This window comes from Botrytis cinerea, chromosome 1, assembly GCF_000143535.2.
Source record: "Botrytis cinerea B05.10 chromosome 1, complete sequence".
Lineage (NCBI taxonomy): Eukaryota > Fungi > Ascomycota > Leotiomycetes > Helotiales > Sclerotiniaceae > Botrytis > Botrytis cinerea.
In genome coordinates, this window is record NC_037310.1 from 1,859,869 (window position 1) to 1,886,730 (window position 26,862).

A 26,862-nucleotide genomic window follows, 5' to 3' on the forward strand; every position below is an offset into this window, starting at 1 on the left:
CTCATTCCTATATGTATAGATTTATATTATAAGCTACTTCATGCCATCTGCATATTTCGATATCATGCTCATGTGGCCAAGTCTTCTCCCACCATTTGCCTCAGGAATTTCCGATATGCAACAAAATTTTGTACCCATCCCCACATGATAGACCGCATGTGTGCTGCAGCCTTCAGCCCTCAGGCTTCAAGGCACCTCGACTTGCAGCTCCACCCGGATCTCCGAAGTCTTCATAAAACCGATCACATCCTTCTCATTCGATAGCTGGAATATACGCCACGAGCGCCTTACTCGCTCCCTCCATGCAATATTGCACAAGCTCAACCTTCTTCCCATCGGGCAACAGCGCAGAGATTTGTCTGAGATCGCTGGTTCGTGGAAGATACAATGCTGTATCCATTGCCTTACATGCCTCATGAATATACTGCACAGAATATGGTTGCATAGTACTCAGATCGAAGATATTTTCAGAAGTATAGCCAGGACCTCCCCATGGTGGGGATGCGAAAATGACAGTTTCTGAAGGATTAATAGAAGAGGCGTGGGTTTTAAGATACTCAAAGCAGTCACCATTAACCCAAGTTATGTTTGTGGCACCGTAGACGTATGCATTGTTTTCGGCGCAGGCGATAACCGACGGATCTTTCTCAATGGCTATGACATGGGCCCAACGGTTAGAGAGAGCGAATGCAATGGAGTTGCCGCCAGCGCCAGCGAATAGATCAATTATAGTTGTTTTTGTGGGCGATGTAGAAGAGGCATAGTCCTGAGCGATTTGACTACGCATAGTTAGGGATAAATACGGACAGGTGTGCGTGTAATAAGGGAGACATACGTAGCTACAGGCTCAGGGGTAACGCCGAACCAAGCATCATCTGTCATATAGATACCATTGTCGTAGAGTGAGAACACGCTATAACGCTGCTGCCAGTATCTAACAATGTCAGCTGGATGAAAATTACATCATGACATGCAAACCTACTTGTGTAGATCCCAGGGTACTTCTTTCAAGGAGGTGTAATGCGTACAATTCTCGTCCAATTCAAATTGCGCAGGGATATCGTCATCTTGGTTCTCTTCATAATCTTTCGCGGCCGCACGTCCAAACGACTTGCTGCTATTGACGACCATTCTTAAATGTTCCTGAGCTGGAACGAGATTTTTGACTCAATTCTCCTTGCAAACCTTGTCGATGAAGCTATTGTTAGAACTGAAATTCATGAATCGAGTGTAGGGTTTGGAGGTGTACTCACTAGAGTTCTAGAGCTGTTCAACAACCCTTTCAAAATGGCAAGATTCGCTCGCTTCCTACTGCTCTGACGCTGAATGGCTTGCAGTATAGCCAGCAAATGACACAATCCTTTTGTCAGACAAAGGCGAGTAGATCCGGTTTAGGGACACAGGAGTGAGAGTCACGATACTAGTCTGACGAGGACGAAATTTCGAAATCGATGATCTAACAGTATCTACTTGCTGATTTGAGCCCCGTGACTTTGAGGAGCTGACTGGTTGGGTTCTGGGTCGAGAGACCTGTTTAATTTCTTGGAAAGCACTGCCCGACCGAAGAATTCTTAAACTAGAGTTCGTGCCAGTCGCGTTTTTAACGGAGGTGATATTGGTTTCCCTCTGGCACCAATTTCAACATGTACTGCGATGCTTGAGACAACACCAGGTCCTTGTCTGACAATCACTTGGGGACGTCTTCCAGAGTTCAAAAGGCACAATGATGTCTCAGAATGAAGTAAAGAAAGAGGTTCTGGTGGACGTAGTATATCTTCTAAAGATCGTCGATTCTTCTCTTTCTGTTGCCGTGTCTGTACGTACAGGAGAAGAGTACTTTGAGACGAATCAAGATTTGGCCGATGGCAGCCAGCAGACACGAGTAGATCGCGGATTTCTTTTTCCAAAAACAAACTTCTTTTATCACTTATACAAGCACCTTTCTTTTCCTACATGTAGATCCTTCAGTTTCAACCTTGTTGAACCAAATGAAGAAGATGGTAGAGAATGAGCACTCTAGTAACTCAGGTACTATCTAGAAATGGTCAGTGACTTCAGGACCCATGATTCAATGTTTCAAACGTGAAGAATACATACAACAGTTGAATTACTACACCATCCATTCCCTCGTACAAATTTCAAAAGGATGAAGTGAATGGTTGAAATTTGTGATGGTAGCCTTCCACACCACATGCAATTTGCAAACAAGGCGAAGGAAGCTTGGGCCATACTGTAGCTGCAAGGCTGATGATGAAAGCAAGGGTCGCACCTTGAGAACAACACGTCTCAAATGTGTTGACTGAATCTCTCCAGAGCTTCAATAAATAACCCTTTTGAGAATTATCCATTTCAACATGTTCAACGCTTTGAATCGGTTTATCTCCCGATTAGATTCGGACTCTCCCACTCACCAGAACCGGGACAACCATAGCGCATTTGGATTCCAAGTTCTTAGGAACAAGACCTCAGAACTGGCGGTTGAGCCTTGGTTTGATTTTATTGTTGGAATTAATGGACGAATGATCGTGCGTTCTCTTATCTAATAATACTATTGGCATAGCTGATTAAGTTTAGGATGATTCAGATGCAAATCTGTTTGCTCAAGAAGTACGCAATTGTGCTGGAAGTTCAGTAACTCTTGGTCTCTGGAGCGCAAAGGCATAACCTCCCTCGCGATTCGTTCACATTCGACAAACTAACATATCTAGGGCCAACGTACTCGAACTATCCACATTCCCGTTCCTTCTGATACTCCATCCTTGGGCCTGACCCTCCAATGGACATCTCTCTCCACGGTTTCAAATATATGGCACATCTTAGACGTACCTGCCAACTCTCCAGCCGACCTCGCGGGCCTCCTTCCTTACAGCGATTATATCCTCGGTACCCCTGAGGGAGTCTTACACGGAGAGAGTGGCTTGGGTGAATTGGTTGAGGATCACATTGGGCGACCATTACGACTCTACATTTACAACAATGAATACAATGTCACAAGAGAAGTTACTATTCACCCGAGTAGAGACTGGGGTGGGGATGGGGCTCTGGGTTGTACTTTGGGATACGGGGCGTTACATAGATTGCCAGCTCCGCTGAGCGAGCCTGTTGCGGGACCAGGAGAGACATTGTTCGAGGGAGAGAGCGCGAGGTTTTCAAACGAGGAACCTCGAGAGAATATGGGAAGTGAAAGTAATGCAAGTCAGCTCTTTATGCCAGCTGCAGTGGCACAAGAGCCAGGTGAATTTTTGGTGCCAGCTCAACTAGCGGCCCCAGTAACCACGACACCAGCAAGGAAGAAAGAGAAGAAACATGGACACAATCCGAATAACTTCATGGATGACTATTTCATGGAGGGAGAGAAAAAGAGTAGAGAGTTAGATCATGCGCCGAGCACAAAGAGTGGTGGTGTGCCTCCACCTCCTAAAGCTGGAGGCCCTCCAAGGAGCGGGACACCCAAAGCCGCAAGTCCAGCGCCCAGTCCAATACCCACAGAGACGAAAGATCCATATGATAGTGGTGTTGATTAACTGTCCCAGATAGCACTAAATGTATAGCCAGTAATTCCACATTTCTATACGCAGTCGTGACTTGGAAAAAAACAAAAAACACCCTTGTAATTCATAATAGTAGGAATAGATTCCTCCCCAGCTTTTGGTAATCCTACAGTCCCTGCCAAATCTGTCTTCCCACGCTGCATCAAAGCTCCCCTGAAATCCACACATCTAATTGATGAAGTTAACGCAAAAGAAATGTAGAATCAAACTTCCAAAAACGTAATCTGCAAAAGCCCTATTTATATTGTTAGCCGTACCCCAATTCATCAAGAAATGGGACCTATATACCTCTCTGGAGAGACAGAGTTAAATTCCGCCTTGTTCTCTTCGTTCGTCTGTATGCGTAATGAAGCCGTCAAAACGAATTGTCCTACAGTTGCCGAGAATCCAGAAAGAAATGCGTTGAATGGCTATTACGATTATATTAGCACATGACTTTCCACTGACCCATACTCATTATTCTCCATTGATCGCCATATGTTCCTTCCCCACGATCCACATCCCAAAGTACAATATGGTACTCACGTAGTTGCCAGCCAAGATACAGTAGACGAATTGTAGAACCCCCACTACAACCAAAAATGACATGAACACATCGATCAACTTTGTTCTCTGTGGTGTTTTATTGAGGTAGTTTTGCCAGATACCGATGGCTACTTGTTGGGGCGATTGATATTGCGAAGAGGATTTGGAGGGTATCTTAATGGGTGTGGAGGACGGGATAGTAGTTGTGGTAGTTGTGGTTTGTGTGGTGGGTGGTGCGATGGCAGCCGCAGCCGCAGCGTTCTTCTTTGGCGCCATTGTTCAGAATCTAAAGGTCGTATGCGTGGGAAGGAAAGAACGTGAAATTCGTGGTGTAATTGGAAAAGTGTGAAGGTTGTGGTTGTGAATTGTGAATTTTGACTTAGAGCTCGAAGGCCACGAAGCTTGATGCGATTACTATGGGGATGCCGCTAGCGTTTACAGGGGTTTCTGCATGGGGCCAGAGCCGAGGGGTAGCTTCCATCATTCAATTGCTCTAGCTTTGTAATACTAAATAAGATATCACAGAACTGCCGAGTAGTATCGAATCATAGGAAACATTTCATCAATCAATCCCAATCTAAATCTAATTGAAGAACAAATCGCAAATATGGTGGGTTCATGAATCTACTCCTTGACATGTACAGTTTATTGACGGTGGCTAGGGAATCGAATTGCCAGCATATATTCTTGGTGCACTCACTGCGGGTGGTGGAACGATGGGTTATGTCAGGACTGGAAGTATTCCATCTGTTGCCGCAGGCCTCACTGTTGGATCCTTGTACCTCTTGGGTGGTTATCGTATCCAAAGCCGCCTGTCTTATGGTGTTGAGTATGTCTCTTCGACCCACCGCGTATGTCCAACCATTTGCCTTTATTCCAAAGCTTACATTGTTCTTTACAGGCTCGCTCTTCTCGCGTCTGTCGTTCTTGCAGGCTCTTCTATCCCAAGAGCAATTCGCAGTCAAAAGCCTCTGCCCGCGGGTTTGAGCTTACTCGCCTTGTACGGACTGTTCACCTTCGGCAATGCATTCAGAGCGCGAAAGTAAAAACGGGATGCCAGGCCAGGCGTGTTCCAAAATTGATCAAATTTGGTGTGATGTTATACTTCAACAATGAAAATATTTCCAAGGCCTTTCACGGTAGATTTGTCATGATGTTTAAGTTGAGTTGAGTTGTTGATATGGTCTCGTCCACGAAGTACCGACACTAAACATAGCACCTACTCCATATCCGACACACCTCCCTCTATCAAGTCGATCCATTTGTATCATTGTGGCATACATCTTATACCGGAATGTAATGCCGATACGATTTAACATTCAGTGACATCCAAACGCCCCTCTATCGTAAACCAACGCCCTTCCCCCATGACCCAATCCCTAAGAGGTGTCTGCAAAGTCTGACTTATACCCTCATGAAGCCTCATCTATCTCTGCCCATTTCGCTTTGATTTTCTCGTTCTTGACCTTTGCGGCTTCTCGATTCGCCGCTGTTCGTGCCAGTCTTTGCGCCCTTAGACACTTGTTTACTGCTGTCTTTTTATCGTTGCACATTCCCATACATTTCCAAAGGAATCCTCTGGCATGGCATTCATCCAAAGCTGCCATGACTTCTTCGCAAGCTACTGAATATTAGAGATTGTCGAAATGGTCTGATGAGCTTTCCCAAATGCATGTGTAGAGTTCGCAAGGGAATAAGAGGTTGAATATAGTACCTGCAGAATTATCTTTGGTCCATAAATGGGGATGCATTTTGAAACTTCTTCTTGATTGTGGAATCCCAATTCGATGTTTTATTTGGGTTACAAATTATGACATTTGAGATCGTTCAAAAGTGTTCGGGATGATTCTAAGCGGTGAAAGTGGCAGTATTAATTTTAGTGGATGCCCCGCGCCCATCTTTCTAATATGATATACTGTACTTCAGTATCTACTTGCTCTTCGACTCAAACTCCCAACCTTCTTTGAGACTCAAAGAAACGATACTTTCTCGGTCATTCCAAAGTCCTAACTTTTAAAAATGGCGCAACAAATTACGGCGCGCAAGCAGCAAGGTACATACCTCATTGCACACTGGAACTATCTATTAGCTGACACTTTATCAGAGCTCCAAAACCAGTACACAAATTACAAAAATGGTCTGCAGCAAATAGCCTCAAAGATTGGCGATGTAGAGACAGAAGCAGAGGAGCACAAGTGAGTTCCAGGCTTGTTTTACTTTACCCCCGTCTTACAGAGATTCATCATCCTCAGGGTTCGGGGTATTACATATACAAGACATACTTGGAGATTCAAATTCTCACCGCTTGAAAGCCTTATGCTCACCGTCCTAATTCAAACAGACTTGTTCTCGAAACACTTGAACCTCTTCCTGGTGACCGGAAGTGTTTTCGAATGATAAATGGCGTGTTAGTTGAGAGGACTGTAAAGGATGTGGTGCCGGCTTTGAAGACAAATTCGGAAGGTCTACGGAAAGTCCTGGAGGATTTGGTCAAGCAATACAATAGCAAACAATCAGAAATGGAGAAATGGAAGGTATGAAAGGGACGATTCTTCGGTTTGATAGAAATCATTTGCTGACGAGTGTTGTTACACAGAAGAAGAACAACATCCAGGTCGTGCAGCAGTAAAAGCGTCAGCATTTGTCACATATTTTGGAGTATGGGCGTTGCATCAACAGCAAGATGGGTAAAAATCTGCTTCGGCTCATAAGGCAGTCAATGAGGAGGCAAGAGCTTGCCAGGCTATTCTTTTGCATAATGGGGAAGCAAATATGACATACGCGGGGAAGCATTCATGCCCAAGATCTCGACTTGTCAAAATGATTCTCCTTACTAAGTTACCCCGAAGGTTGTGATATTCTTATGTGCATCAAGAGAGTTTGTACAACGTCATAGTAACATTGGATTGCTCGTAAATCGGTGGATGAATCAAACCATCTAGACCCAAGACATCCAGTGCTCCTGCCAGTTCGAGCCTGAGTCCTGAATTATCACGGCGGCTCGCGTCTCGACGCCCAACGAGATCGCCTCGAATTGGTGTCTTTGATGCCCAATCATAGAGGGCTGTCAGGAACGAGAGGACCCGAGACGTTCATATTTTTGGCTAAGTTCGCATGAGAAGCGCGGTGTGTTGTTCAATCACCGTCAGGCTTGCCAGAACCCTGCATCTGCAGAAATGATATCTGTTGTGGGGGTATGAAGCAGGATGATTATGGTTCACCTCGTATTTTCTCAATGGATGACGAACATGATACTTCTGCACAGAGACAGATGTGATGTCCATTTTCAGAATCGATACAACGGTGACAGCGAGCTTTGTGATATACTCATCTCTAGGTAACCTCCCCTGCTCATCCACATCTTATTGATCGAATCTCCCCTACAATAACTTGATACTGTATTGCGAATGTGGAGCAATCCGATGTGGCCTTCTCCCGCTGTGTACACGTGCAATCTTACCTGCTCATCAACGTCGATGAAACACCTTTGTGACAAAACAAAAGTAGCAGATCAAGACTTTCCTTTGACAAGGACCTACGTAGATAACATCGTAGATACTTTCTCCGTCATCACCGTCGTCTTAATTATTCATTTAACCCACGCCTCGGACGTGACATCACGTAATACCAAGCTGTGGGAGCAAAAGTGTAGGCGTATTTGGTGATATCAACGCACAGATGCAGTGCCTTTTGTGGGATGGCATGATGCTATTCTAAGGGGAGGGATGGTTGACAAGCAAACAATGCTTCATCGGTCGACTGAGGATGTGATGTGATGGAAGGTGCAGCTGATAGGCCGCATATATCTTGAAGAGTATTGGCCAGTTGAGTGAATCGCAATTACTTATTGCATATGGAATAATAGTAAGCCATTGGAGGGTAAAAGGCATGCAGGCCTGACACAATCACTCGATTCCCGAATCATTGCACTTGTTTTCCAATTCTATCTGAACGAGCATACCAATGACGATTTTTATTGAAGCTTCATTTATTCATTGGACAGCAGATCATGAAGGCATAGGAGTTGAATTCTCCATTCACACATCTTACCGTTTTCCGAGAGAATCCCCAAGCCGATCCCACGCCTTGCTTCTTGTACCTGACGTCTAGAAGCTCGACCAACTCTTGCGTCGACCATTCAGAGCTCGAGGTAAAATTAATTCACATCAGGATGGAGTTTCGGCGTTCATAACAAAACAGCTTTTGGGAGTTGTCGGTTGGTATTGCACCACAATCAATCTCAACCAGAACTAGATGCAGAATCAGTAGTAATATACATCTATTCGCATTGCTGGGAAGCTCATATACGTACGTACCTACTCAAAGCATCACATCACAGAATACATTATTGCCCAGGTACGGTGCTTGAATGTATACATATCTAAAGCTTCACAGCTGCATGGTGTCACAGATTGATAGCTACACAACACCACCTCACACTCAAGTTATTACACTCACACTTGCACCCACGTAAGAGACTGCCACCCACACACCGTGTTTTCGTAAGTATCTATTGAATGTTCTCCCCAATATCCATCCGGCCATGACGAAAGGGCAATGGCTGTTTGCCGTACCGTAATTGCATGGGTCTACTGTAAAGAAAGCACCGAGCAGGTACAGTGTTAGAACTCAAGGAGCACTGCTACGGTTCTATCAACATACAGGATCCCGGGCTAAGGAAATTGACCATTTATTGACTCTTGCTCGATTCTGGCGTTGAATGGTAGGAAGTAGATGGAACTGGATTGAACTGGATTGAATTGAAATGAATTGAAATGAATCTTGCCAGCTGAGCTGTATCTCAAGGTCTGTACCCCGTACCTGTCCCTTGACTCTACCAGCTTCTTATCCGCCACACTTGGACTTTTCTTTTTCTGTCGTTGTGCTGGTGATTCAACCCTAAAAAGAAAGAGCCTCGGAGCTAGCTACTCTAAAATCATAGCTCCTTCCCTTTGGAACCTTATAAGGTCAAAGGCCACAACCGATCGAGCATCTACCCTCCCTCCAGCTTACCATTTGCTCCGTCCGTCGTGCTTTTTTGATTGACGTCTAGCAACAAAGCTACATCCGTACGAGCACACAGTACCTACCTAACTTATAAAGCTACATCCACAACATCCCATACCGACGACAACCATTTACAACCATTCCTGCCATTCCTGCCCTTCCTACCATCTATTCCATACCCTCAATTACAAAAATACACTTAGCCATACAATCCAAAAGAACCCTTCTCGGCCATTCCTTCCCTCGTTCATTTATCAAACCCCACGTTTCTATCTTTCCCACCCACGCGCATCCTTTATTTATTGTCTTGCAGATTTCATAAACATAGAAACACAAGGCGCATTCGTGCAGGAAGTCTTTGAATATCTCCGACCTCGAACGAAAGTGGGTAAGCTTTCTTTACCATTTCATACCAAAAATTCTCTACCCACCCTTCTATCCCCGAATTTTTGTAAACCCTCTGACGCGATTTATGCAGTAGGATACCTGCAGCTCAGCCCAGAAAGTGATACCCTTTCAAAGGACCCTGGTTTCATACGGAGGCGTACCCCCATTCACTCGCGTTTTCCGGCAACATCCAGCTAGGTAGCGTAAGCACATTGGGAAAAGAAGGCTGTCTGCTCGAGGGTCAACGCAAGTCAACACGCAGAACGCATAACTGCGAGATCGCAAGGCTTTACGACGTGTCCTACACATCATACGGCCGACGTGGCAACCAAGGAATTTTGAGGAAGCGGCTATCCGACACCTGCACCTACCCAAATACATCATGTCCAATTCCCCTCCAAAGGAAACGGACGTTGAACAAGGAGTCTCGCCAGATGACACGGATGCACAAATGAATGAACATACGGATCCACACGCTCCTGGAGGCTACGAGTTTGAAGTCAAAGAACAAGATAGATGGCTCCCTATAGCAAATGGTTAGTTGATGATTTCTTTTTTTCAGTCATTCACCATCTCGAATTGAATCTTGTGTGATTTCCTATATTGAAGTTTATGGTGAATGGTATCGCTTCGTTGATCGCACTAATTACACGCGCATGTCCTCGCCTTTGGACCAGTTAAGAGCTTGGAGTACAAACGTTTCAATCTAGCGGTGTCACTGTGATCATACATCCTATCATGTCTCACACTTCATCTTCTCAATCACCGGAGACGCGAGGCGCCTCGAGGGAAGAAAAATATGATCTTGGTCATTCAGAAGCTAACATTCGTAACTTTGCGCCAGTTGCACGTATCATGAAGACAGCTCTGCCTGAAAATGCAAAGATTGCAAAAGAGGCCAAAGAGTGCATGCAAGAGTGTGTCAGCGAATTCATCTCTTTCATCACAAGCGAAGGTATGTCTCGGTCTGAAATTCGAGATCAATTTTTGTCCTGTTCTAATTGTCCTATCACAGCTTCTGAGAAATGTCATCAAGAGAAGCGCAAGACTGTCAATGGAGAAGATATCCTTTTCGCCATGACCTCTTTGGGGTTCGAAAATTATGCCGAAGCACTCAAAATTTACCTATCAAAATATCGAGAAGTGAGTCAAGTCACTTAATTCAAATGTCCTTTAGCATCTACCTATGATCCATGCTTACTGGGCCAACCATGTACAAGACTAACGGAAACTTCTAGCAACAATCAACTCGAGGAGATAACCAAAATAGACCAGGAAGCTCTGGCTTTGGGCCAGCTTCTGGAGCTACTACTGCAAATGCAACTTCGGCAACGTTCCCGGTCGGAGCAGAGGGCGCCAACAATGTTCTTGCTGGTCAACAGGTGGAAGCAGAACACGATGGCGGTGCTTACGTCTATGGTGGTGGTCACAATGGCGCTACTGGTGGAGAAGGTTACTAGGTGTTTTGTTTTGGATTCAAATTGACTATATCGGATGATCGGTGAATTTTACGGGCGAAAGATTTACATTGCAAGAATGTATCAACTATATGCAAAGGTGTTGGAAAGGGAGGAATTGGGCGGGTGCTAATGGGCCACTTTTGAGATATCCAAATTGCTTACCTTGTACAAAGGATGGGGTCAAAAGTAAGGGGTGTTTTTTGATGCTTTATTAGATTTCTTGGCTCGTGAGAGCAAGAAGCCGATAACCTCAGGGGATTCGGTCTCATGAAAGCTCAGAGATGGACGAATGACATTGGGCAGTAAGGACAGCATCAGATGTAGGTTAAACAGCCCCACATCAGATGGCTCGAATAATACTACACATTCTATGGCTTGTATATCAAGGGGAAAATGAATATAATGATACCATCAACATGTGCAGATGTCATCTTTACAGCAGCAGTTATTTTCCAGCTGTGGACTATGCAGTGCTCTTGTAGTGATCGAAAATTCTGAACATCATGTATTGATTCACTGCTACAGTAGAAGTAAAGCATTGGTAAGAAACCCTTTGATGTCCACAGCAGATACATACCATTTAGTGGGGAGGGAGGGGCAAAGCTGGGGTTCATCATGTGACAAGATCTAAAATATTTTTTTGGCTTACCTCAGAAAAGCACACGAGCAAAAACCACCATCGCCAATTGTAGCCTTGCTTCGAACATAACATAGTTCTTCTTAGCACAATAATTATTTTTCCAATTCTATTAATGGTCTTAACGCATTCTAATTGTCCACTGCAAGTTTTTGCAATATGGTATCTCTTACCTCGAAACCCTCCATACCTATCACCACCGGTAGCAAACCACTTTTAAAGACTACCATGTCAGGCACGATAAGAAAAGCTCAAGATGCAGATCTGGACGACGATTTAGAGGTGCCAAATCCAAAACGAGCGAGGGTGTCTTTCAATCCCAAGGTCGAGGAAAAGGTTTTAGAGGAATATGTCGCAAAGGGTAGAAGTTTAGAAAGTATCAGAGTGGAGGTCAAACGCGCAATAGAAGCACATAGCATAGGCGACAGCGAAAAGTACGATAGCATTAAAGAAGTATTTGCGCAGACTGAGGGTGACGAGAGAGAGGATACGGGTGCAAATGATGAGGCGAAAACATATCTGCTAGCACTTACTGGCTATGCATCACTATTGAATAAGGATTGCAACGGGCTAGTCAAGGCCATATTGAAATGCGACTGGATGGGCAGAGAAGAGGCATTCGTCAAGGCGTATGCTCAGTTTTTAGGAAACTTAGTTAGTGCACAGGGGGCGTACGTTGGGCTGGTGCTTGGAACGCTTGTTGATAACTTCACTGGAGGTATGGTACCCATCCTCAGTCTCCCAAGCTCTGCTAACTTTAATACAGTACGAGTATCGAGTGGGCGTCTTCCTGGCTGCCCAGATGTTAATCGCGATACGCTTTCTTCGAGAGTTCATTTTGCACTGAGATACCTTCTTCGATTGATCCCCTCCGCCAGCGCTACACTCTCACCCATCCTTTCAACCAAGTTTCCCTTCGCCGATGAATCAAAGAGAGTACATGTCACATATATCAACAATCTCGTTCGTGTTCTGGAGTATGCTCCCGAATTGAAGTCGGATGTTTTCGCTCTCATCACGGATAGACTGGTCAAAATCGATGTACAAATGCAGGTCGACTTGGACGACGTTGACGATGAGGTTGCAGGTGCTATTGTTCAAGGTCTCGCCATGAATCCTTCTGATCAGGAAGAAGACGACGATGATGACGCAGATGATTCCGACGACAGCGACGCGGAATCGATTAATAGCGATGATGAAAGTGGAGATCAAGCAAAACGAGCCAAAGAAATCCAAGACAGTGTTGAGAAAATGGATGCAATACTGGACCGCTTATTTGCTATCTATGATCCTTATTTCACAGACCCAAATAGTATAGAAGCCGCAAATATGTTTGAGACTTTACTAGGACATTTCGCCAATATCATTCTACCCACATACAGATCTAGACACACACAATTCCTCCTCTTCCACTTTGCACAAAAGTCTGATCATCTTATCGATCAATTCGCCGGAACTTGCGTGCAACTAGCTTTCCAAATAGGCAGACCCGCTGTCCTTCGACAATCTTCCGCGGCCTATCTCGCTAGCTTTGTGGCGCGAGGCGCACATGTTGAGCCTCAAGTGGTTAGGACCGTTTTCGAGCTCATCGGGAGCAATCTGGATCACATTCGAATGGAAAATGAACTCACTTGTCGTGGACCCGATCTAAAGAAATACGGCACTTTTTATGCTATGACACAAGCTCTACTTTATATCTTTTGCTTCCGCTGGCGAGATCTTATAGATTCTTCCGAGGTATTTGATGACGAGGACCCTACAGCATTCATTGGCCAAGATCTTGTCTGGACACCAGGCATAAAAGAGACGCTCTCTCGCGCTATTTACTCCAAACTTAATCCTCTTAAGATCTGTTCCCCGCCCATTGTCTCCGAATTCGCTAAAATCGCACATCATCTACGATTTATATACGTATATCCTTTGCTAGAGACCAACAAACGCATTCGTTTAAGTCAGTTCTCGAGTGCGGCTGGGAATGGAGCATTGCGAGACTCGGGTAATGGTGCAAGCAATGACAGCTGGCACCAATTGGATGCTTACTTTCCTTTTGATCCATATCAACTACCTGTGTCAAAGAAGTGGATCGAGGATGACTATGTGCAATGGCAAGGCATTCCAGGACTAAATAAAGAAGAAAGTGATGACGATAGCAGTGGGGATGAGGAGGAGGATGAGGATGATGAGAATGCGCTTGAAGACGATGATACGGCAACCGACGAAGAAGCGGAAGATTAAGGTTTCATTATGGAGTTTGATGCAATGCCACTTTTCGAAACAAGGAGTTTTGACGACATATATACTATTCGGAGTTTCATCGTAAGGGGATTATCGGGTAGACGCATGAGTCTTTCAGCGAAGGTGCCGGGCAAAACAGACAAGCGGGCGTTGTATGGTTGGGTTGGGAAAAGTCTGGCGTCGGCATTGTTGGCGTTCATTTTTTATTTTGGGGGGATATTCCTACATAAACGGATTGATATATGGGATCAAAAAAGGATGGTAGGCCCCGGCGATTATGTGTGGGGGTTAGTCAATGGTGTACGACGAAGTTACAATTGTAGACCTGCTTGCCGTTCGATATTTTCTCAGTTTTAGCGATCTTGTACATAGAGCTAGCTGTTGCCAGCAGCTCATGAACCAGCAGATACCTACGTTAGGCTGGGCTATTAAGTTTCTCTGTGAGAAATAGAACGCGCAGAGAGAGCATCTACAAATGAAAGAACCTTACAATATGCTCGTTTCGTTTTGATGGCCGACGTGATTAAACTTCCTTGACAATTTTTTCATTCTTGCACTGCCTAGATTCTCGTCGGGCCTTTATTGCCTTTGATACATGACACTAACCTTGTAAGGAAAGTTTATTGGCCTATAAGAAACGTACTGAAAAGCATTGCAGGCACCTAGGTAAACAACAATAATAGACAGGGTGTGCATACGTTCTACGACATCCATGCGAACAACTTAATATTCACCCATAAGCTATACCAGATTCCCAGTGCACGACTCAGCCAACCAAACCATCAGCGTCAAGACCCTAGAATTCCCTCCACCCTCAAATCGGCACGCTTCTCGCGACACTAGCCCAAAACTTACACCTCGCCTCCAAACTGTATCTTACCCCATCAATCTCCACGTTTTCGAATCCATCACTCGCAATCACATATTCCATTCCCGTGCTGACTTCTGGCACGCCCGGCTCCGATGCATTTGTCAGTTTATGTTGGTTCGGGTTCCCGGTTGCCATGAAGGAGGCGAATGCTCCGGCGTAGCCTTGATAGATGAGCGGTTGCGATTTCTGGACCGCGTTTACTTGGTTCCACTTATTGGGGTGCTTGGATTAGCGTACGCGTACGGAGTAGGGGGAGAATGGGAGGAGGAGGGGAGGGGAGAGAGAGATTTACATAAATGGTGTCACTTCCATGGCGCGCGGGACTAATCGTATATTCTCCCATCCATCCGCTGCCACTTGCCGCCTTGCTCGTCCACAGTGCCGGACACGCTAATACCGAGTCTCGGTATATAAGTCCTGCTCTCTCATATGTAGTGTTGTAGGCTGGAAATGTCTCTGCGGGGCCAGATAGAGGATATAGGGCGCGCACGGCATCGAGCTGGGAATGGGAAAATGAGGGGAGGTAACCGGCGAGCCAGACGTTGAAGGAGGCGATGGTGGAGTTGAAGGGTGGTGTACCGGTGTCGGTGGCGTTTTGGAGACCGGAGGGAACAAAGTTTTCACCTAGTTGGTGATGTTAGTGGCTGTGTTTTGAGGCTCAGAGAGAGAGGTTTCAGTTGAAAAGCAAGATCTTTGTTGTATCTGTAATGAGGCTCCAAAGGAATGGTTTCTCTTCAATATCTCTTCGATTTCCCAAAACTACTGGGAGAATCATAGAATATCAAATGCGGTAAATATTCCCTCAAGGCGCAAAGTGAAATTTTGCGGTATCAGACCAGCGCGGTATTCAACATAACACTTTCACCTTCACTATTCTGACCAGCAAAGAACCCTATCTTACCTTCATGTGCATTATACATGCCCCAACCCCCCGTGATAGCGAGTTCCCCTTTCCCACCCCTACCACCTTTCGCATTAACCGTTGCTTCGCTCAAAGTTTTCTTCAGAAATGTTCCATCAATTACGGGTGCCCACGTATAACTGCTGGTATTCCAAGTATGACTCGCCGCAACAACTAGCGCCGCCTCGGCTAGAACCTCCCATTCTAGAGATTTCAAACACTGTAGAGTGCCATTGATAGCACCAGTGCAGTTTGTCAGGTCGGTCATGGTATCGTAAATGGATTGAGCTTGGGGAGCATCGTAGGTGTATGTTTTAGGCCAAAAAGGAGAGGAGGCGAGAGCGCGGTTAAAAAGGGGTGGAGTGGTTTCCCCGGAAGTGGCGAGGACTTGTGCGCTGTATGAGATTGTTGTTAGTCAAGACATGCATTCGGTATATAAGAGAATTCGCTCTAGAGGTATTAAAAGGAGTAACGAACACCACACTTCCCGCTCCTGCACTTTGCCCCCAAATGCCCACATTATCTTTGTCTCCACCAAATTGATCGATATACTTATTCACCCATTCAAGAACCGCTCTCTGGTCCAGCAATCCCGGATTGAGATCTGAACTTTCATCTTCCGCAATCTCTTTTCCTGGTAGAAATCCAAATGTGTTGACACGGTAATTGGGGTATACGAAGAGTATATCGTTTTGAGCAGAAACATTGAGGATGGGATAGGCCGAAGGGGGAACTGCCAGCGAACCACCGCCTTGAATGAATCCGCCCCCGAAGAACACTACCATGACTGGTCGAAGTGGCTGATTGGATGTCCATGGGCGAGAGTAGAGAGATAAGTAAAGACAGTCCTCTGATCCAACATTCTACATTTGGTTATGTCAGAGTTGAATTGACCGGATACGCAGTGTGATTATGGGGATAAAGCGCTTACACCTTTTTGGGGACAGGCGGGAAAGGTTTGAATGGAATTATAGGTTCCATTTGTGATAGGGAGAGGAGGTTGTGGGCCTCTAAACCTGTTGTTGCCAGTTGGAGGTGCTGCAAAGGGGATCTTCTGATAATAGGTTATGTTATATGTAGATGAGTATGCACCTTGGAATGTGCCATAATCTAGAGATGCTGTGATGTTCTGCGCGATTGCAAGAAATGGAAAGACGAATAACGAAAGTAGAACAGAGTGAAGTGAGGTTAAATTCATTCTGAAAGCAACCAAAACGTTCGAGGAAATATAATGGATGATAACTTCAACCTTCAATTTCCTTGGCACTCACAAGCTTTATATATCCAGAATCCCCTACTTCGAGTGTCAATCATCCATTCATTCATCCGTACCTGCCTAGTCAACGAATGAATGAACGAATGAATGCATGCATGCAAACTTGATTCCTAATTGAAGAAACATTTCAACTGGAGAGAGACGTTGAATGGCGGGGTTATGCAGATCTGGGGGAAAAGAGCTCGGGAAAATGATAAATCCGACCAGGATTCTGCTTAGACTTTTTAAGTGAAATAAGCGACCAATAGAAAGACTGGAAATATATTGGCTGATACATAGGTACATATCAATCATCATATCACATCACAACTGCATCAGTGGATTAAAATATCGGGCTTTGCTACACCGAAATATGTATTTTTTCCGGACTAAGTAAATTTAATGCTGGTAAACGTGATCAAGACCAAGACCTGCCCTCGAACGCCAGTCCTCCCCAATAGCCTTTGCTTCCATAAACACTGAGGGTATAAGGAGAAGATACGCATCACTATGCAAGGTATCCCATATAAGAAAAAACGCTATAAAAAAAAGTTAGAAATGTGAGCCCTTGCTCCATCTTGATCCTTGATCCCATAAACAAAAGGAAAAATGCTGCACATTTTGAAGTATTGATGCGTGAGAATATGTTACAGCACGTAGTAACGCTGTGGTGGTGCCCGCTGTTGCCTGTAGTCTTGTCAAAGTTAGTGATAAGGCATTATTGGACCATAATTTCGACGTCTCGGACCTTGCATTACATCTTCTCTCGGCAACGGTGGCAATGGAGGACGATCCATAGCAGGCAAGTCTTCTTTGACGTCTTCCTCTCTCCTCTCAGCCATTTCCTTAAGAATTAGTGTTGATAGCTCCGGATTGTCCATGAAGAAATTTGACGTTTCCTCGGGAAACTTCTTCCACAATCTAGCTTGTAAGAAACCAACTCTAGCAAAGACTTTTTTGAGCAGAGGATCCATTGAGCTTACGCCATCATATAAAGTTTTACATGATTTCAAGACCGAAGGTAGTGCAGCATCTGATCCAGCAACTTCAAAATTGTTTACGATGAATGCGGAAATACAGCTTTTGAAGTCCTGCATCAGATATCTCTCGGCGCAAACGTAAACATCGACACTTATAGAATACGCAATTGACCAGGTTCTCAAGTCTTCTTGAGACATTCTCTCCTCTGTAGGAGGCTCATCCGAAGCATTGTTTCGAGAACCTCTTCTACGGTCTCTCGGACCAGGGGGTGGTTGGGGATAAACATTACGAGCCATGACCGGCATTGGCTGAGGCGGTGGGGGGAGACCATTCATCCAACGATTTCTGGGTGGAGGTATTCTTCTCGTCACGCCACAGTTCCAGCAGGTTGGACCAAAGGTTTCTACGGTACATTGAGCACAATTGCAATCCGGTCGATGGCGTCCAGATTCCTTTCGTTGTCTTTGTTCCCAGGCTCGCTCTTGACGTCTGCGGCGAGTTTCTCGTCTTCTCCGACTTCTGGCACTTTGAGCATTTAGTAACAAGATCTAATAGAGTTTTCGGATATTCAGCAGGGGATTCTACCTTTCATCGCTTGCGGTTCCACTGTCTGATCCGTCATCACTACCCGAAGCATTTCCATCTTCGTTCTGTTCTCTCCCTTTGCCCTTTTCAGGTTCGACAACGAGGATTTCTGCGACAGGACGCAGAGGAGAGTACTTTGACTCATAGAGGAACGCAATGACAAACTCGAACAGTGTAGGATTCTCTTCAGGTAAATCAAGGGCTTGATCTTGAGCTTCTTTGAACCCTCCATCCAACGCTTTTCTGAAGTATTCCGATTTGGTGAGTATGTCGCGGTGAACATAGAAGGTTTGGGCATGAGGTCCGACACGAACCGGTATCATCGGCGATGAATAGCGACTATATTATGATTGAATTAGTATTGATTGTTCGCGATTTCTGAGAAACTAATGTGCAATCCAAACAAAATCGCAAGAGATAATAGATTCAACATACCCGTCAACACTAGACACCCAAAGATCCTTTTTTGGATCCGCCGCCTCTTTAACCTTTATATCCTCGTCCACAAAGCTGAGAACGACGACATCTGGAGTGGTAGTAGAAGGCGCTCGCATTGCCGCGCCGAGAGAAGTCTCTCCTCGATTCGTTCGAGCATTTCCTGCTTGTGCAGCCAGCATTCCTGACATGTCTAATGAGATAGCAACAACCGTATGCTAGAAAGTGAGATGACCTTGAGTAAAAGGTGGTAAAGATAGGTCTAAAAGATATCAGCCCCGCTCTTGAATATGATCAAGGCTTCCCGCGTCGTGTTACCACACCTCTTTTATTTTATCTGGTTTCGCAAATCACCGAAGCACGAAAGTACGAAACCACGACGTCCTTGGTGGCGCTGTTTTGACTACCTTGGAAGTCGATGATTAGTTGCGGTGGTGTTCCAACTCAGCTGGATGGGTAATTTAGAGAGTAGGTAGGCACATGGCATCTGAGTAAACTGTAGGCAGAGTATGTGTAGAATGTCGAGTGGAAGAAGGAATAGTTCTTTGCAAAGACGAAGAATGAGAGTTGTAGATGTTCGTATGAAGTGACCAGGCGTTGAATGAAGAGGTAAAAGGATACGACAGAGAAGAGGAATTGAATGAAGTAAGTGAATTAATTATCAACCTACCTACCTAGTTAGTTACAACGGTCGACCGTCGTGTTAATAAGAATAATAAATGTGGATGAGCTTTGGACTCTGAACTCGGAACGGTTTTATTATTAGTGGTGGGTGGTGGGTGGGGGGTGGGGGAGGGGCAGCCAGATCAGTCATCGCCCAAAAGGAGAAAGAGCCACCGGTGAGCATACCTACACATCTACATACACATCTACATACACATCTACATACACATCTACATACACATCTACATACACATCTACATACACATCTACATACATGCCTTCCCATGTATTTTGTCTCGTGTGGGATGTCTCGAGGATGGCACGGAAAACCAACACAAACGCAAGAATGGGATGCTGAACAACACAATGGCTGGTCTTCTAGCTTGTCTCGAATAGACTACCCAAGTATAACCAATATCCTGCTGCACCTCGACATCGTACTTACCTGCCAGCTACAAACTATCGGCACAGTGACATTCCACTCCGGACGGGTTGGGCAGTAGCTAATCAGCTCTTTGCCTCCCAGATTTGCTATCAACTCCCTACTGATAAAAGACACAAGAAGCTAGCCGCCCTACAGATCTGATCTGATCTGATCTGATCTGCTACATTTCGGATCTACATCGACCATCACCTCCCGAGGCAATGGGCACATCGCCTCGATCACTAACAAGCCCAAGTTACATTGCAGAAGATACTGCAAGAACATGCATGCATTTGGTGTATCTAATACACATTTCATCATTCAATGTCTATGTCTATGTCTATGTCTATGTCTATGTCACTTTGAACCACCAACACCTTTCCACTTTCCCTTCAGTAGTCGACGTTTCCCGAGGATAAGTTAGCCAGGAGGGCAAATAGAACAATGTGAAACGAGTAAAAAGAGAATGGGAATTCATTGCTGATGCTGACCAACCCCTAACAAAGTGGTCTCATATGTTACCACGTAGGTCTCAATAGTGGTCAGCCTCGCTGTCGTCACGTCACATGCATTGCCTCGATTTCTCTCTGGGTCGGTCAGCTCCACGACAGGGCATAGCTACATGTACCTCAAATCTTGTTCGTGGATGATAACTGGCCGCTACCCAAACATCTTTTGGGCAACATTTTATCAGTCCCACCTTTAGATGTCTATACCCAAGAAGAGCGATCCCCCATTTTCAATCTTTTCTTCCCATTCTCAGCCACCATTCCCTACCATATCCGAATAATCGGTACCGGGTGCTCACCAGGAAGTTCCGAATTCATGGGTGCATGACAATCGCGATCTCTTTCGTGCTCACCATGGAAACTCTACTCGATGTTACAACACATAGGACAGATATGTATGCCCGATCATTGTAAATATGCAGGATGAGGAGGAAAACTTCCTGAGTGTTGTCTCAATGAGATTTAGGATGAAAAATCGTCGAAGGATTATCGTGTCAGTCGCATGTTCGGAGAAACAATTGCGTCCTAAACGGAGACCTGCATGTCTGTGACTGCTTCATGCATGGGAAGCGCCTACGATTACGAAATTGAACAATATGACTACGGAATAAGCGACAGACGAAAGAGCATTCGTCAGATATTTTGATCATCGAGATCTCTACGTGCATGAATTGGTCAAATCAAGACTAGACGATGCTTCAAGCCACGACAGCGCCGGCGAATATATGGAATTGCACAAGATCATCAACCAGGCTGATTAGATTCTCTCTCCATGCCTCTCAGTGTTATCACTTTAGGAAATTCCCACCTGTTTTAGCCATAACTTCATCATAGTAGCCTTGAAATGCTAACCACCCTTTTTCTGGTCCTATGTCAAGTCAGCAATCTGTAGATTTCTCCCGAATGGAAGCCACAAATACCTCCGACTTGATCATAAGTAAAAGCAGCTTCCTCATCTCCTATAATCTTCTTCGTCTTCCCACTACCTGAAGCCGCAGCGTCAACAAGCAGCTGGGCATGACAGGTTTTGTCAAGGCTAATGAACCAAAAGGCTGCCTCATCCACACTCTGACCAACAGTTAACAATCCGTGATTCTGTAGAATACACGCCTTTCCATTGCCCAAACTCTTCGCGATACGGATACCTTCTTCGCGGTCAAGTACAATGCCCCCAAAATTGTCATATACACTATGTGATTTGTAAAAACGGAGAGAATCCTGAGTTATCATATCTAGAGGAAGACCGAATGCGCTGTAGGCTTTTCCATAGACAGAATGGGCATGACACGCAGCGTGTACATCGGGACGAGCTTTATGAACTGCACAATATCAGCTATCTCGAACAGCCCGACTGTGGAGTTCTTGTACTTTCAGAATGGATGGCAAACGCTGCAGCATTGATTGGCTCGTCTCCAATTACCACATCGCCATCTTCGTTCACCAAGATAAGGTCTGATACACAGATTTGGGAGAAATGTTGGGAGAGGGGATTAAGCCAAAAGTGATCAGTGAGAATGGGGTCACGAACTGAACTACTCAAATGTAATTAGCTTCTTATCATCGGCGACTAGAATACTACTCGACGGCATTCTCACATATGCCCAGCAACCCCTTCGTCGAAACCTCGATCGGCGAATCTGTCATGTATGAGTAATAATTCACGTACTACAGGTTTCAGAAAGAAAGAAGATCTCACATCCTAAATGCAGCAGCCAAATGCTGTTTGCGATATAATCTCTCTTCTTCTAAACTTTCGAACCTCGGGTACGACCTGATTTTTAGCTTTTTACCCGACACCGTCGTCCCCTTTGCTCCCACTCGACTATTATTCACGGATTCATTATCGAGAGAAGTCGCCGTTGGTGACATGCTTCTTAGGGACTTATTGTTGACGGTGCTTGAGCTTGTATAGCCGTTCCTCGAGGGAAAGGTGCAACTTATGAATGAAGACGGGAAGATTGGTGGTTATCTCTTAGTGGGCGATCATGCTGGTGTTTCAGTGCAACCCACCCACCCACCTTACCCCGCGGCGGGGTATCGAAAGCAGCGCAAGGTGCAATAAGTTATCTATCTGCAAGCAAGTAGTTACTCGTAGGACTTTATGATAGTTTTGCCGAGGACAACTTACAGATCATCTACCTTTCCGGTTATCTTTGATCAGCTTTCTAATATATCATCGCTCGCGTACTCAAGACGCGGTGTTGTGCCTACTACCTAGTAGATGCTTGGATACACATCACGAAGTCTCGATAATGCAGGCGTCCGCACTTTCAAGCCCGGGATTTAATAAGAACACTACCACCGCTTTTATTCTACGACGACAGAAGCAACCCCCTTCATCGACCTAGACGCCCTAGAACTAGGTTTGAGAGGTCCAATGGGTCTGGAACAAGAACCAGGTGTCACGGCCAAGTGAAGTTTCGACTGCTAGCTAGATCTAAGCATTGCATATGACATGACTGATCATTCATCCACCATATGAGTGTCGAACAACACAAATTCAACTGGTTTTTCGTCTGAGATCTTCGAATCCTACCAATTGATTCGAGGGAGAGCTTCATCCCCTCTTTTCCTTCCAATACCTTATGTTCGTTCTACTATTTCACGAAATCTAACTAGAGGCCCAGAGATCGAAAATTGAAATGGTATCTATCCTCGCACTGCGATGGAATTGACCTATTGCAGTCTAGATTTAGATGAAACTCTGAGGTCGAGACTATCTTGATCCTCATCGTCATTTGATGTTCCGTTTCCAGCTGATGGGACTTGAGACAATGCTGAGTATGCAGTGAGAACATATTGACATGAATAACTTTGATGGCTGGAAAAAGAGATCATGCATGGTATCTCCCAAATCTCCGTCTAGTTGGGGAAGTGAGCTGGTTGGGCTAATGTAGGTTAGATGAATGAAACCACGACAGGAAGCGTGAGTGATTTTGGACTGCTCAATAAATCCGCTTCGAAGTTGGCAGAGCACAACACCCTTCCCTTGGTCAAAGTTATTGCAAATATCACAAGCATCACGCGAAATGGTCACTTGTCTGTCAGTCACTGTATGCGCAAATATAGTATAAAATCAAAAATGCTGACTTCATTCCTCATTCTAAAAGCCAAACCACTGCAACAATGCCCCTCAAAGCCAATCCATCATTAACCAAATAACACGGGGTATTCTTAAAACTTGCGATGGGTATGTAGAAGAAGTTTATCATAACATTTGTGGACCCTATAATCCTATGTAACCAGAAGCTTGAAATCCGCACCCAAACCAAACTCAATGAAATATGTGTTGCTGTCTAGCGCCGCGCAATGCGTTTTGTATGTCCTTTGTATTTTTATAATTCCAATGAAAATAATTGTATCTATCATGGTATTATCTATTATATCTCAAATCTTAACGGTACGAAGAGAAATGATTTACAACATGAAAGCAGCAAAAAGACCACCCAACATGGCGAAGGATCCAGTAGCAACCTTTGCTGAAGCAGCGCCAGTAGCGGTAACAACACCGGAGCCGGTCTTGGTAGCAGAAGCACCGGCGCTCAAGGTGACGTTAGATCCAGAAGGAGCAGTCCAGGTTCCGTTGGAAGCGGTTCCATTGGTAGCTGGGACAACGGTTGGAACTGGAGCTGGGGTGGCGGTAGCAGTGGTGACAGTGCTGAAGTAGGAGCTTGGGCAGGATCCTGGGTGTGCTGGGTTGCATCCACCTGGGATACCAGAGATGCTAGAGAAGACAGAGCTGGTGGAGGAGCTTGGGCAGGATCCTGGGTGTGCTGGGTTGCATCCACCTGGGATACCAGAGATGCTAGAGAAGACAGAGCTGGTGGAGGAGGACATGGCGGCGTGTGGCTCGGAGGTAGCAGAGACGACAACAGAGGTTACGGCAGAGGTAGGAGCGACAACAGATGATGAGGCGGTGGTGGAAACGATGACGGAGGAAGAAGAGGAAGCAGCAGCGTTAATGACGAATGGGAAGGACCACTGGAAGGTGTTGACATCGGAATCGAGGAAGATGGCAATACCGTATGTTGCGAAGCTACCAACGGAAGCTGGGATGGTCCACTTGTATGATCCATCCAAGTTGTTGACGGAGGCTGAGTGTATTTGTTAGTACAATTGCCCTGATCTTCAATGCATAGAGAGGAATTGTAACTCACTGGCAACGACGACAGGGTCGTAGTTCAAGGTAGCTGGGGAAGCACCCTCCAAGAGCTTGATGGTGACAGTTCCGGAGACGGAGTTAGGAGCCCAGGTGATATCCAAAACATCTCCAACTTGAACAACTTGACCGTTGGTTGGAACTGAGATAGCGTCAAAGCCAGCAGTTTGGGCAAAGACGGAGGAGATGGAGGCCAAGATGGCGGCGGAGACGAATTGGTAACGCATTTTGATATTAAGGGTTGATTGAGAAGAAATTCAAAGAATGGACAGTATCAAAGATACAAAAGATTAAGTTTGGGAAAGAAGAAAAAAAAGATTGATTTTCTTTTATTATTTTTCAGTTTGGAGTGAATAAGAAAGAAGGGAGGAATGTCAGAAACCGGAAGGAGAGGATTCTTTAAACCACTTTCTCATTTCGCAACCTTACAGGTGCGTGTGCCATTACCCTTGGCAGCACCACTTCTTACTTATGGGGAGGGAGGGGGGTGGCTCGGGGGAGTTCTAGGCTGGGATATAATTATACATTTTAATAAATGGAGGATTAAACGCTAGAGTAAGGATGTTGGATCTGGATTGGTCACAAACTTACACGGAACCAAATTCGACACATTGGTGATTGACACAAGAGAGATTTGAGTGAATTTGGTGTAAGATTTGGTTGACGGAGGATGGAATTGGAGGCGGAGGCTTATTAGACGAGATATAGCTTGGTGGGATATGAATCGTTTGATTCGAGGATTATGTTGGAAGCATAGGTAATTACTGACGATAAAACCCTGGAAAAGGAAATTAGTACGACAGGGTTTAACTTTACCCTCTTCCATGGCACGTACTGCTCTAATGCATGTTGCACGAATCGAATTCTGCAGTTTGGCTCAAGGCTGGGTAAGAATAGAATAACTATCGTCTCACGATGTGGCGATGATATGAATGACATGTACCGAATGGATATCAGATGTTCTTCGGTTAACCCCTTCATCGACACCCAAAAGTCTGAGTCGAAAGTCCAAATACACCTCGTGCATAGAATCAGGTAGATCATTCACTACTTAGTATTCCCTATAGATAACCTTAATTCTAGGATGCGTTAATGCATTGATTTACAAGGACTAAAGGAAAGGGTACCTGAGCCTTACGAAAAACAGTTAACTTTACCCTGTAGGCGGGCAGGACCTCCATGGAATCTAGTGTTGCTGCAGACTGCAGTAGACAGAAGCTTAGCTTTTGCACCACCAATAAACGGGGAGGAAAGGGAGGGGACGAAGCGCAGAAGCAAGGCTCAATCACATCGAGTAAGCATGCTCGAGGCATGCACGCATGGCACAGAAATATCAAACATCTTCACGATACTCGGTGTCGTCTCACAAAAAAACTTTACATCGCGTAACCGACTGTGCCGATGCTATCATTTATACTCGTTCTAACGTCAGCCACCAAACTTTGTCTGATTAATTGGTAAATTCAGTGGATTGGATTGAACTGTTGTTTGACTTTTACACTTTTGATTGCAACTTCCAGGAATACGAGATTAAAAATGATGTGGCCAACCAAGGAACAATGATTCAACTTGCAAGGTCCACTCGCGCACAGAAGACGATTCCCACGGAGTAAAGTCTTTGCTTGGTACACTGAGTGGGTAAGTGGGCTTCGCTTGTCAACTCTCGAGTCCACCGGCCTCCCCAAGTTGAAGCAACTTCCGGTGATTGACTACGAAGAGACGGAAACACCCCTTACCTACCGTGATTGATAATTAGAATATGAACTGATAGTCTGATACCACTTTTCTTCAGTCTAGTCGTCGGCCATTTCGACAAGAGCGAGGGAGCTTCCAGATGGATTGATGCCAGCCAATTGCAATGTCTAAGCGCTGTGACTCTAGAAGCCCAAACAACTGTCTGACTACGTGAAGACGTTACGTACAGTAGCTGGACTTACAATGCCGAGAGTGCATTTTGTCCTGCGAGTGATCTAAAACATGTTTCGCCGACTTCGCGGTGCAACTCGCCATCTGGGACACGCTCTATCATTAATACAGCAGTTCGAATGAATATCATCATGATTATCTTGCCAATCTCTACACATCCCACATTGGGTTGGAAAAATCACGATGACTTCATGTTCGGGTCTCGAGTTCTCCCATAACAAACACTGAAACGCATAAATCGCGGGGAAATTCGAATCTTTTTCCTGGGCATTATATGACCTGTGGGATCCTCCTTGTTCTCGCCATGAAATCTAAATTAAAAACGATCTTGGGTGACATTGCGAGTGAGGG

The 26,862-nt window shown here is 45.1% G+C and overlaps 12 protein-coding genes across 19 annotated transcripts; 5 read left to right on the forward strand and 7 right to left on the reverse strand.

The window, feature by feature from the left end:
• Positions 1-12: 12 nt before the first annotated feature.
• Bctgs1 lies at positions 13-2,180 on the reverse strand. Its single transcript, XM_024690525.1, has 5 exons — positions 2,098-2,180; positions 1,254-2,035; positions 983-1,185; positions 836-934; positions 13-779 (listed from the first exon to the last, which is right to left on the reverse strand). The coding sequence occupies exons 3-5, from the start codon at positions 1,129-1,131 to the stop codon at positions 254-256; spliced, it is 774 nt and encodes a 257-aa protein (XP_024546294.1). The 5' UTR covers positions 1,132-1,185; positions 1,254-2,035; positions 2,098-2,180; the 3' UTR covers positions 13-253.
• A 42-nt stretch (positions 2,181-2,222) lies between these two features.
• Positions 2,223-3,623, forward strand: Bcgrh1. The gene is made up of 3 exons (XM_024690526.1): positions 2,223-2,525; positions 2,575-2,658; positions 2,709-3,623. Exons 1-3 carry the CDS (start codon positions 2,355-2,357, stop codon positions 3,522-3,524), a joined length of 1,071 nt encoding a protein of 356 aa, XP_024546295.1. The 5' UTR covers positions 2,223-2,354; the 3' UTR covers positions 3,525-3,623.
• Position 3,624: 1 nt separating this feature from the next.
• Positions 3,625-4,455, reverse strand: Bcost2. Its single transcript, XM_024690527.1, has 3 exons — positions 4,077-4,455; positions 3,840-3,961; positions 3,625-3,786 (listed from the first exon to the last, which is right to left on the reverse strand). The coding sequence occupies exons 1-3, from the start codon at positions 4,350-4,352 to the stop codon at positions 3,720-3,722; spliced, it is 465 nt and encodes a 154-aa protein (XP_024546296.1). The 5' UTR covers positions 4,353-4,455; the 3' UTR covers positions 3,625-3,719.
• Positions 4,456-4,591: 136 nt separating this feature from the next.
• Positions 4,592-5,213, forward strand: BCIN_01g05230 (hypothetical protein). The gene is made up of 3 exons (XM_001561373.2): positions 4,592-4,686; positions 4,739-4,905; positions 4,978-5,213. The coding sequence occupies exons 1-3, from the start codon at positions 4,684-4,686 to the stop codon at positions 5,120-5,122; spliced, it is 315 nt and encodes a 104-aa protein (XP_001561423.1). The 5' UTR covers positions 4,592-4,683; the 3' UTR covers positions 5,123-5,213.
• BCIN_01g05240 (hypothetical protein) lies at positions 5,190-5,905 on the reverse strand. Its single transcript, XM_024690528.1, has 2 exons — positions 5,791-5,905; positions 5,190-5,697 (listed from the first exon to the last, which is right to left on the reverse strand). Exons 1-2 carry the CDS (start codon positions 5,825-5,827, stop codon positions 5,489-5,491), a joined length of 246 nt encoding a protein of 81 aa, XP_024546297.1. The 5' UTR covers positions 5,828-5,905; the 3' UTR covers positions 5,190-5,488.
• Positions 5,906-6,001: 96 nt separating this feature from the next.
• On the forward strand, positions 6,002-7,017 carry Bcgim4. Its single transcript, XM_001561371.2, has 4 exons — positions 6,002-6,129; positions 6,181-6,271; positions 6,418-6,610; positions 6,673-7,017. Exons 1-4 carry the CDS (start codon positions 6,096-6,098, stop codon positions 6,703-6,705), a joined length of 351 nt encoding a protein of 116 aa, XP_001561421.1. The 5' UTR covers positions 6,002-6,095; the 3' UTR covers positions 6,706-7,017.
• Positions 7,018-8,936: 1,919 nt separating this feature from the next.
• On the forward strand, positions 8,937-11,341 carry Bchap3. 4 transcript variants are annotated; one of them, XM_024690530.1, is made up of 5 exons: positions 8,937-9,471; positions 9,562-10,006; positions 10,315-10,425; positions 10,486-10,613; positions 10,691-11,341. In XM_024690530.1, the coding sequence occupies exons 2-5, from the start codon at positions 9,853-9,855 to the stop codon at positions 10,706-10,708; spliced, it is 411 nt and encodes a 136-aa protein (XP_024546298.1). In that variant the 5' UTR covers positions 8,937-9,471; positions 9,562-9,852; the 3' UTR covers positions 10,709-11,341. The 4 variants fall into 4 exon arrangements, with proteins under 4 accessions (XP_024546298.1, XP_024546299.1, XP_024546300.1 ...); XM_024690529.1 differs by having other exon boundaries at positions 10,709-11,341; XM_024690532.1 differs by having other exon boundaries at positions 8,937-9,467.
• Positions 11,342-11,611: 270 nt separating this feature from the next.
• Positions 11,612-14,293, forward strand: Bcrrn3. The gene is made up of 2 exons (XM_001561369.2): positions 11,612-12,285; positions 12,334-14,293. Exons 1-2 carry the CDS (start codon positions 11,727-11,729, stop codon positions 13,800-13,802), a joined length of 2,028 nt encoding a protein of 675 aa, XP_001561419.1. The 5' UTR covers positions 11,612-11,726; the 3' UTR covers positions 13,803-14,293.
• Positions 14,294-14,313: 20 nt separating this feature from the next.
• Positions 14,314-16,979, reverse strand: BCIN_01g05280 (hypothetical protein). Its single transcript, XM_024690533.1, has 5 exons — positions 16,506-16,979; positions 16,052-16,437; positions 15,575-15,969; positions 14,966-15,297; positions 14,314-14,883 (listed from the first exon to the last, which is right to left on the reverse strand). Exons 1-5 carry the CDS (start codon positions 16,770-16,772, stop codon positions 14,617-14,619), a joined length of 1,647 nt encoding a protein of 548 aa, XP_024546302.1. The 5' UTR covers positions 16,773-16,979; the 3' UTR covers positions 14,314-14,616.
• A 199-nt stretch (positions 16,980-17,178) lies between these two features.
• BCIN_01g05290 (hypothetical protein) lies at positions 17,179-19,561 on the reverse strand. 4 transcript variants are annotated; one of them, XM_024690536.1, is made up of 5 exons: positions 19,154-19,561; positions 18,831-19,092; positions 18,396-18,734; positions 17,578-18,329; positions 17,179-17,523 (listed from the first exon to the last, which is right to left on the reverse strand). In XM_024690536.1, the coding sequence occupies exons 2-5, from the start codon at positions 19,019-19,021 to the stop codon at positions 17,477-17,479; spliced, it is 1,329 nt and encodes a 442-aa protein (XP_024546306.1). In that variant the 5' UTR covers positions 19,022-19,092; positions 19,154-19,561; the 3' UTR covers positions 17,179-17,476. The 4 variants fall into 4 exon arrangements, with proteins under 4 accessions (XP_024546306.1, XP_024546303.1, XP_024546304.1 ...); XM_024690534.1 differs by having other exon boundaries at positions 17,578-18,335; XM_024690537.1 differs by having other exon boundaries at positions 17,179-18,329.
• Positions 19,562-21,089: 1,528 nt separating this feature from the next.
• Positions 21,090-22,377, reverse strand: BCIN_01g05300 (hypothetical protein). The gene is made up of 5 exons (XM_024690538.1): positions 22,123-22,377; positions 22,022-22,063; positions 21,795-21,958; positions 21,347-21,745; positions 21,090-21,294 (listed from the first exon to the last, which is right to left on the reverse strand). The coding sequence occupies exons 1-5, from the start codon at positions 22,293-22,295 to the stop codon at positions 21,215-21,217; spliced, it is 858 nt and encodes a 285-aa protein (XP_024546307.1). The 5' UTR covers positions 22,296-22,377; the 3' UTR covers positions 21,090-21,214.
• A 1,118-nt stretch (positions 22,378-23,495) lies between these two features.
• BCIN_01g05310 (hypothetical protein) lies at positions 23,496-25,054 on the reverse strand. 2 transcript variants are annotated; one of them, XM_024690539.1, is made up of 3 exons: positions 24,584-25,054; positions 24,215-24,520; positions 23,496-24,133 (listed from the first exon to the last, which is right to left on the reverse strand). In XM_024690539.1, the coding sequence occupies exons 1-3, from the start codon at positions 24,810-24,812 to the stop codon at positions 23,844-23,846; spliced, it is 825 nt and encodes a 274-aa protein (XP_024546308.1). In that variant the 5' UTR covers positions 24,813-25,054; the 3' UTR covers positions 23,496-23,843. The 2 variants fall into 2 exon arrangements, with proteins under 2 accessions (XP_024546308.1, XP_001561412.1); XM_001561362.2 differs by having other exon boundaries at positions 23,496-24,520.
• Positions 25,055-26,862: the final 1,808 nt, after the last annotated feature.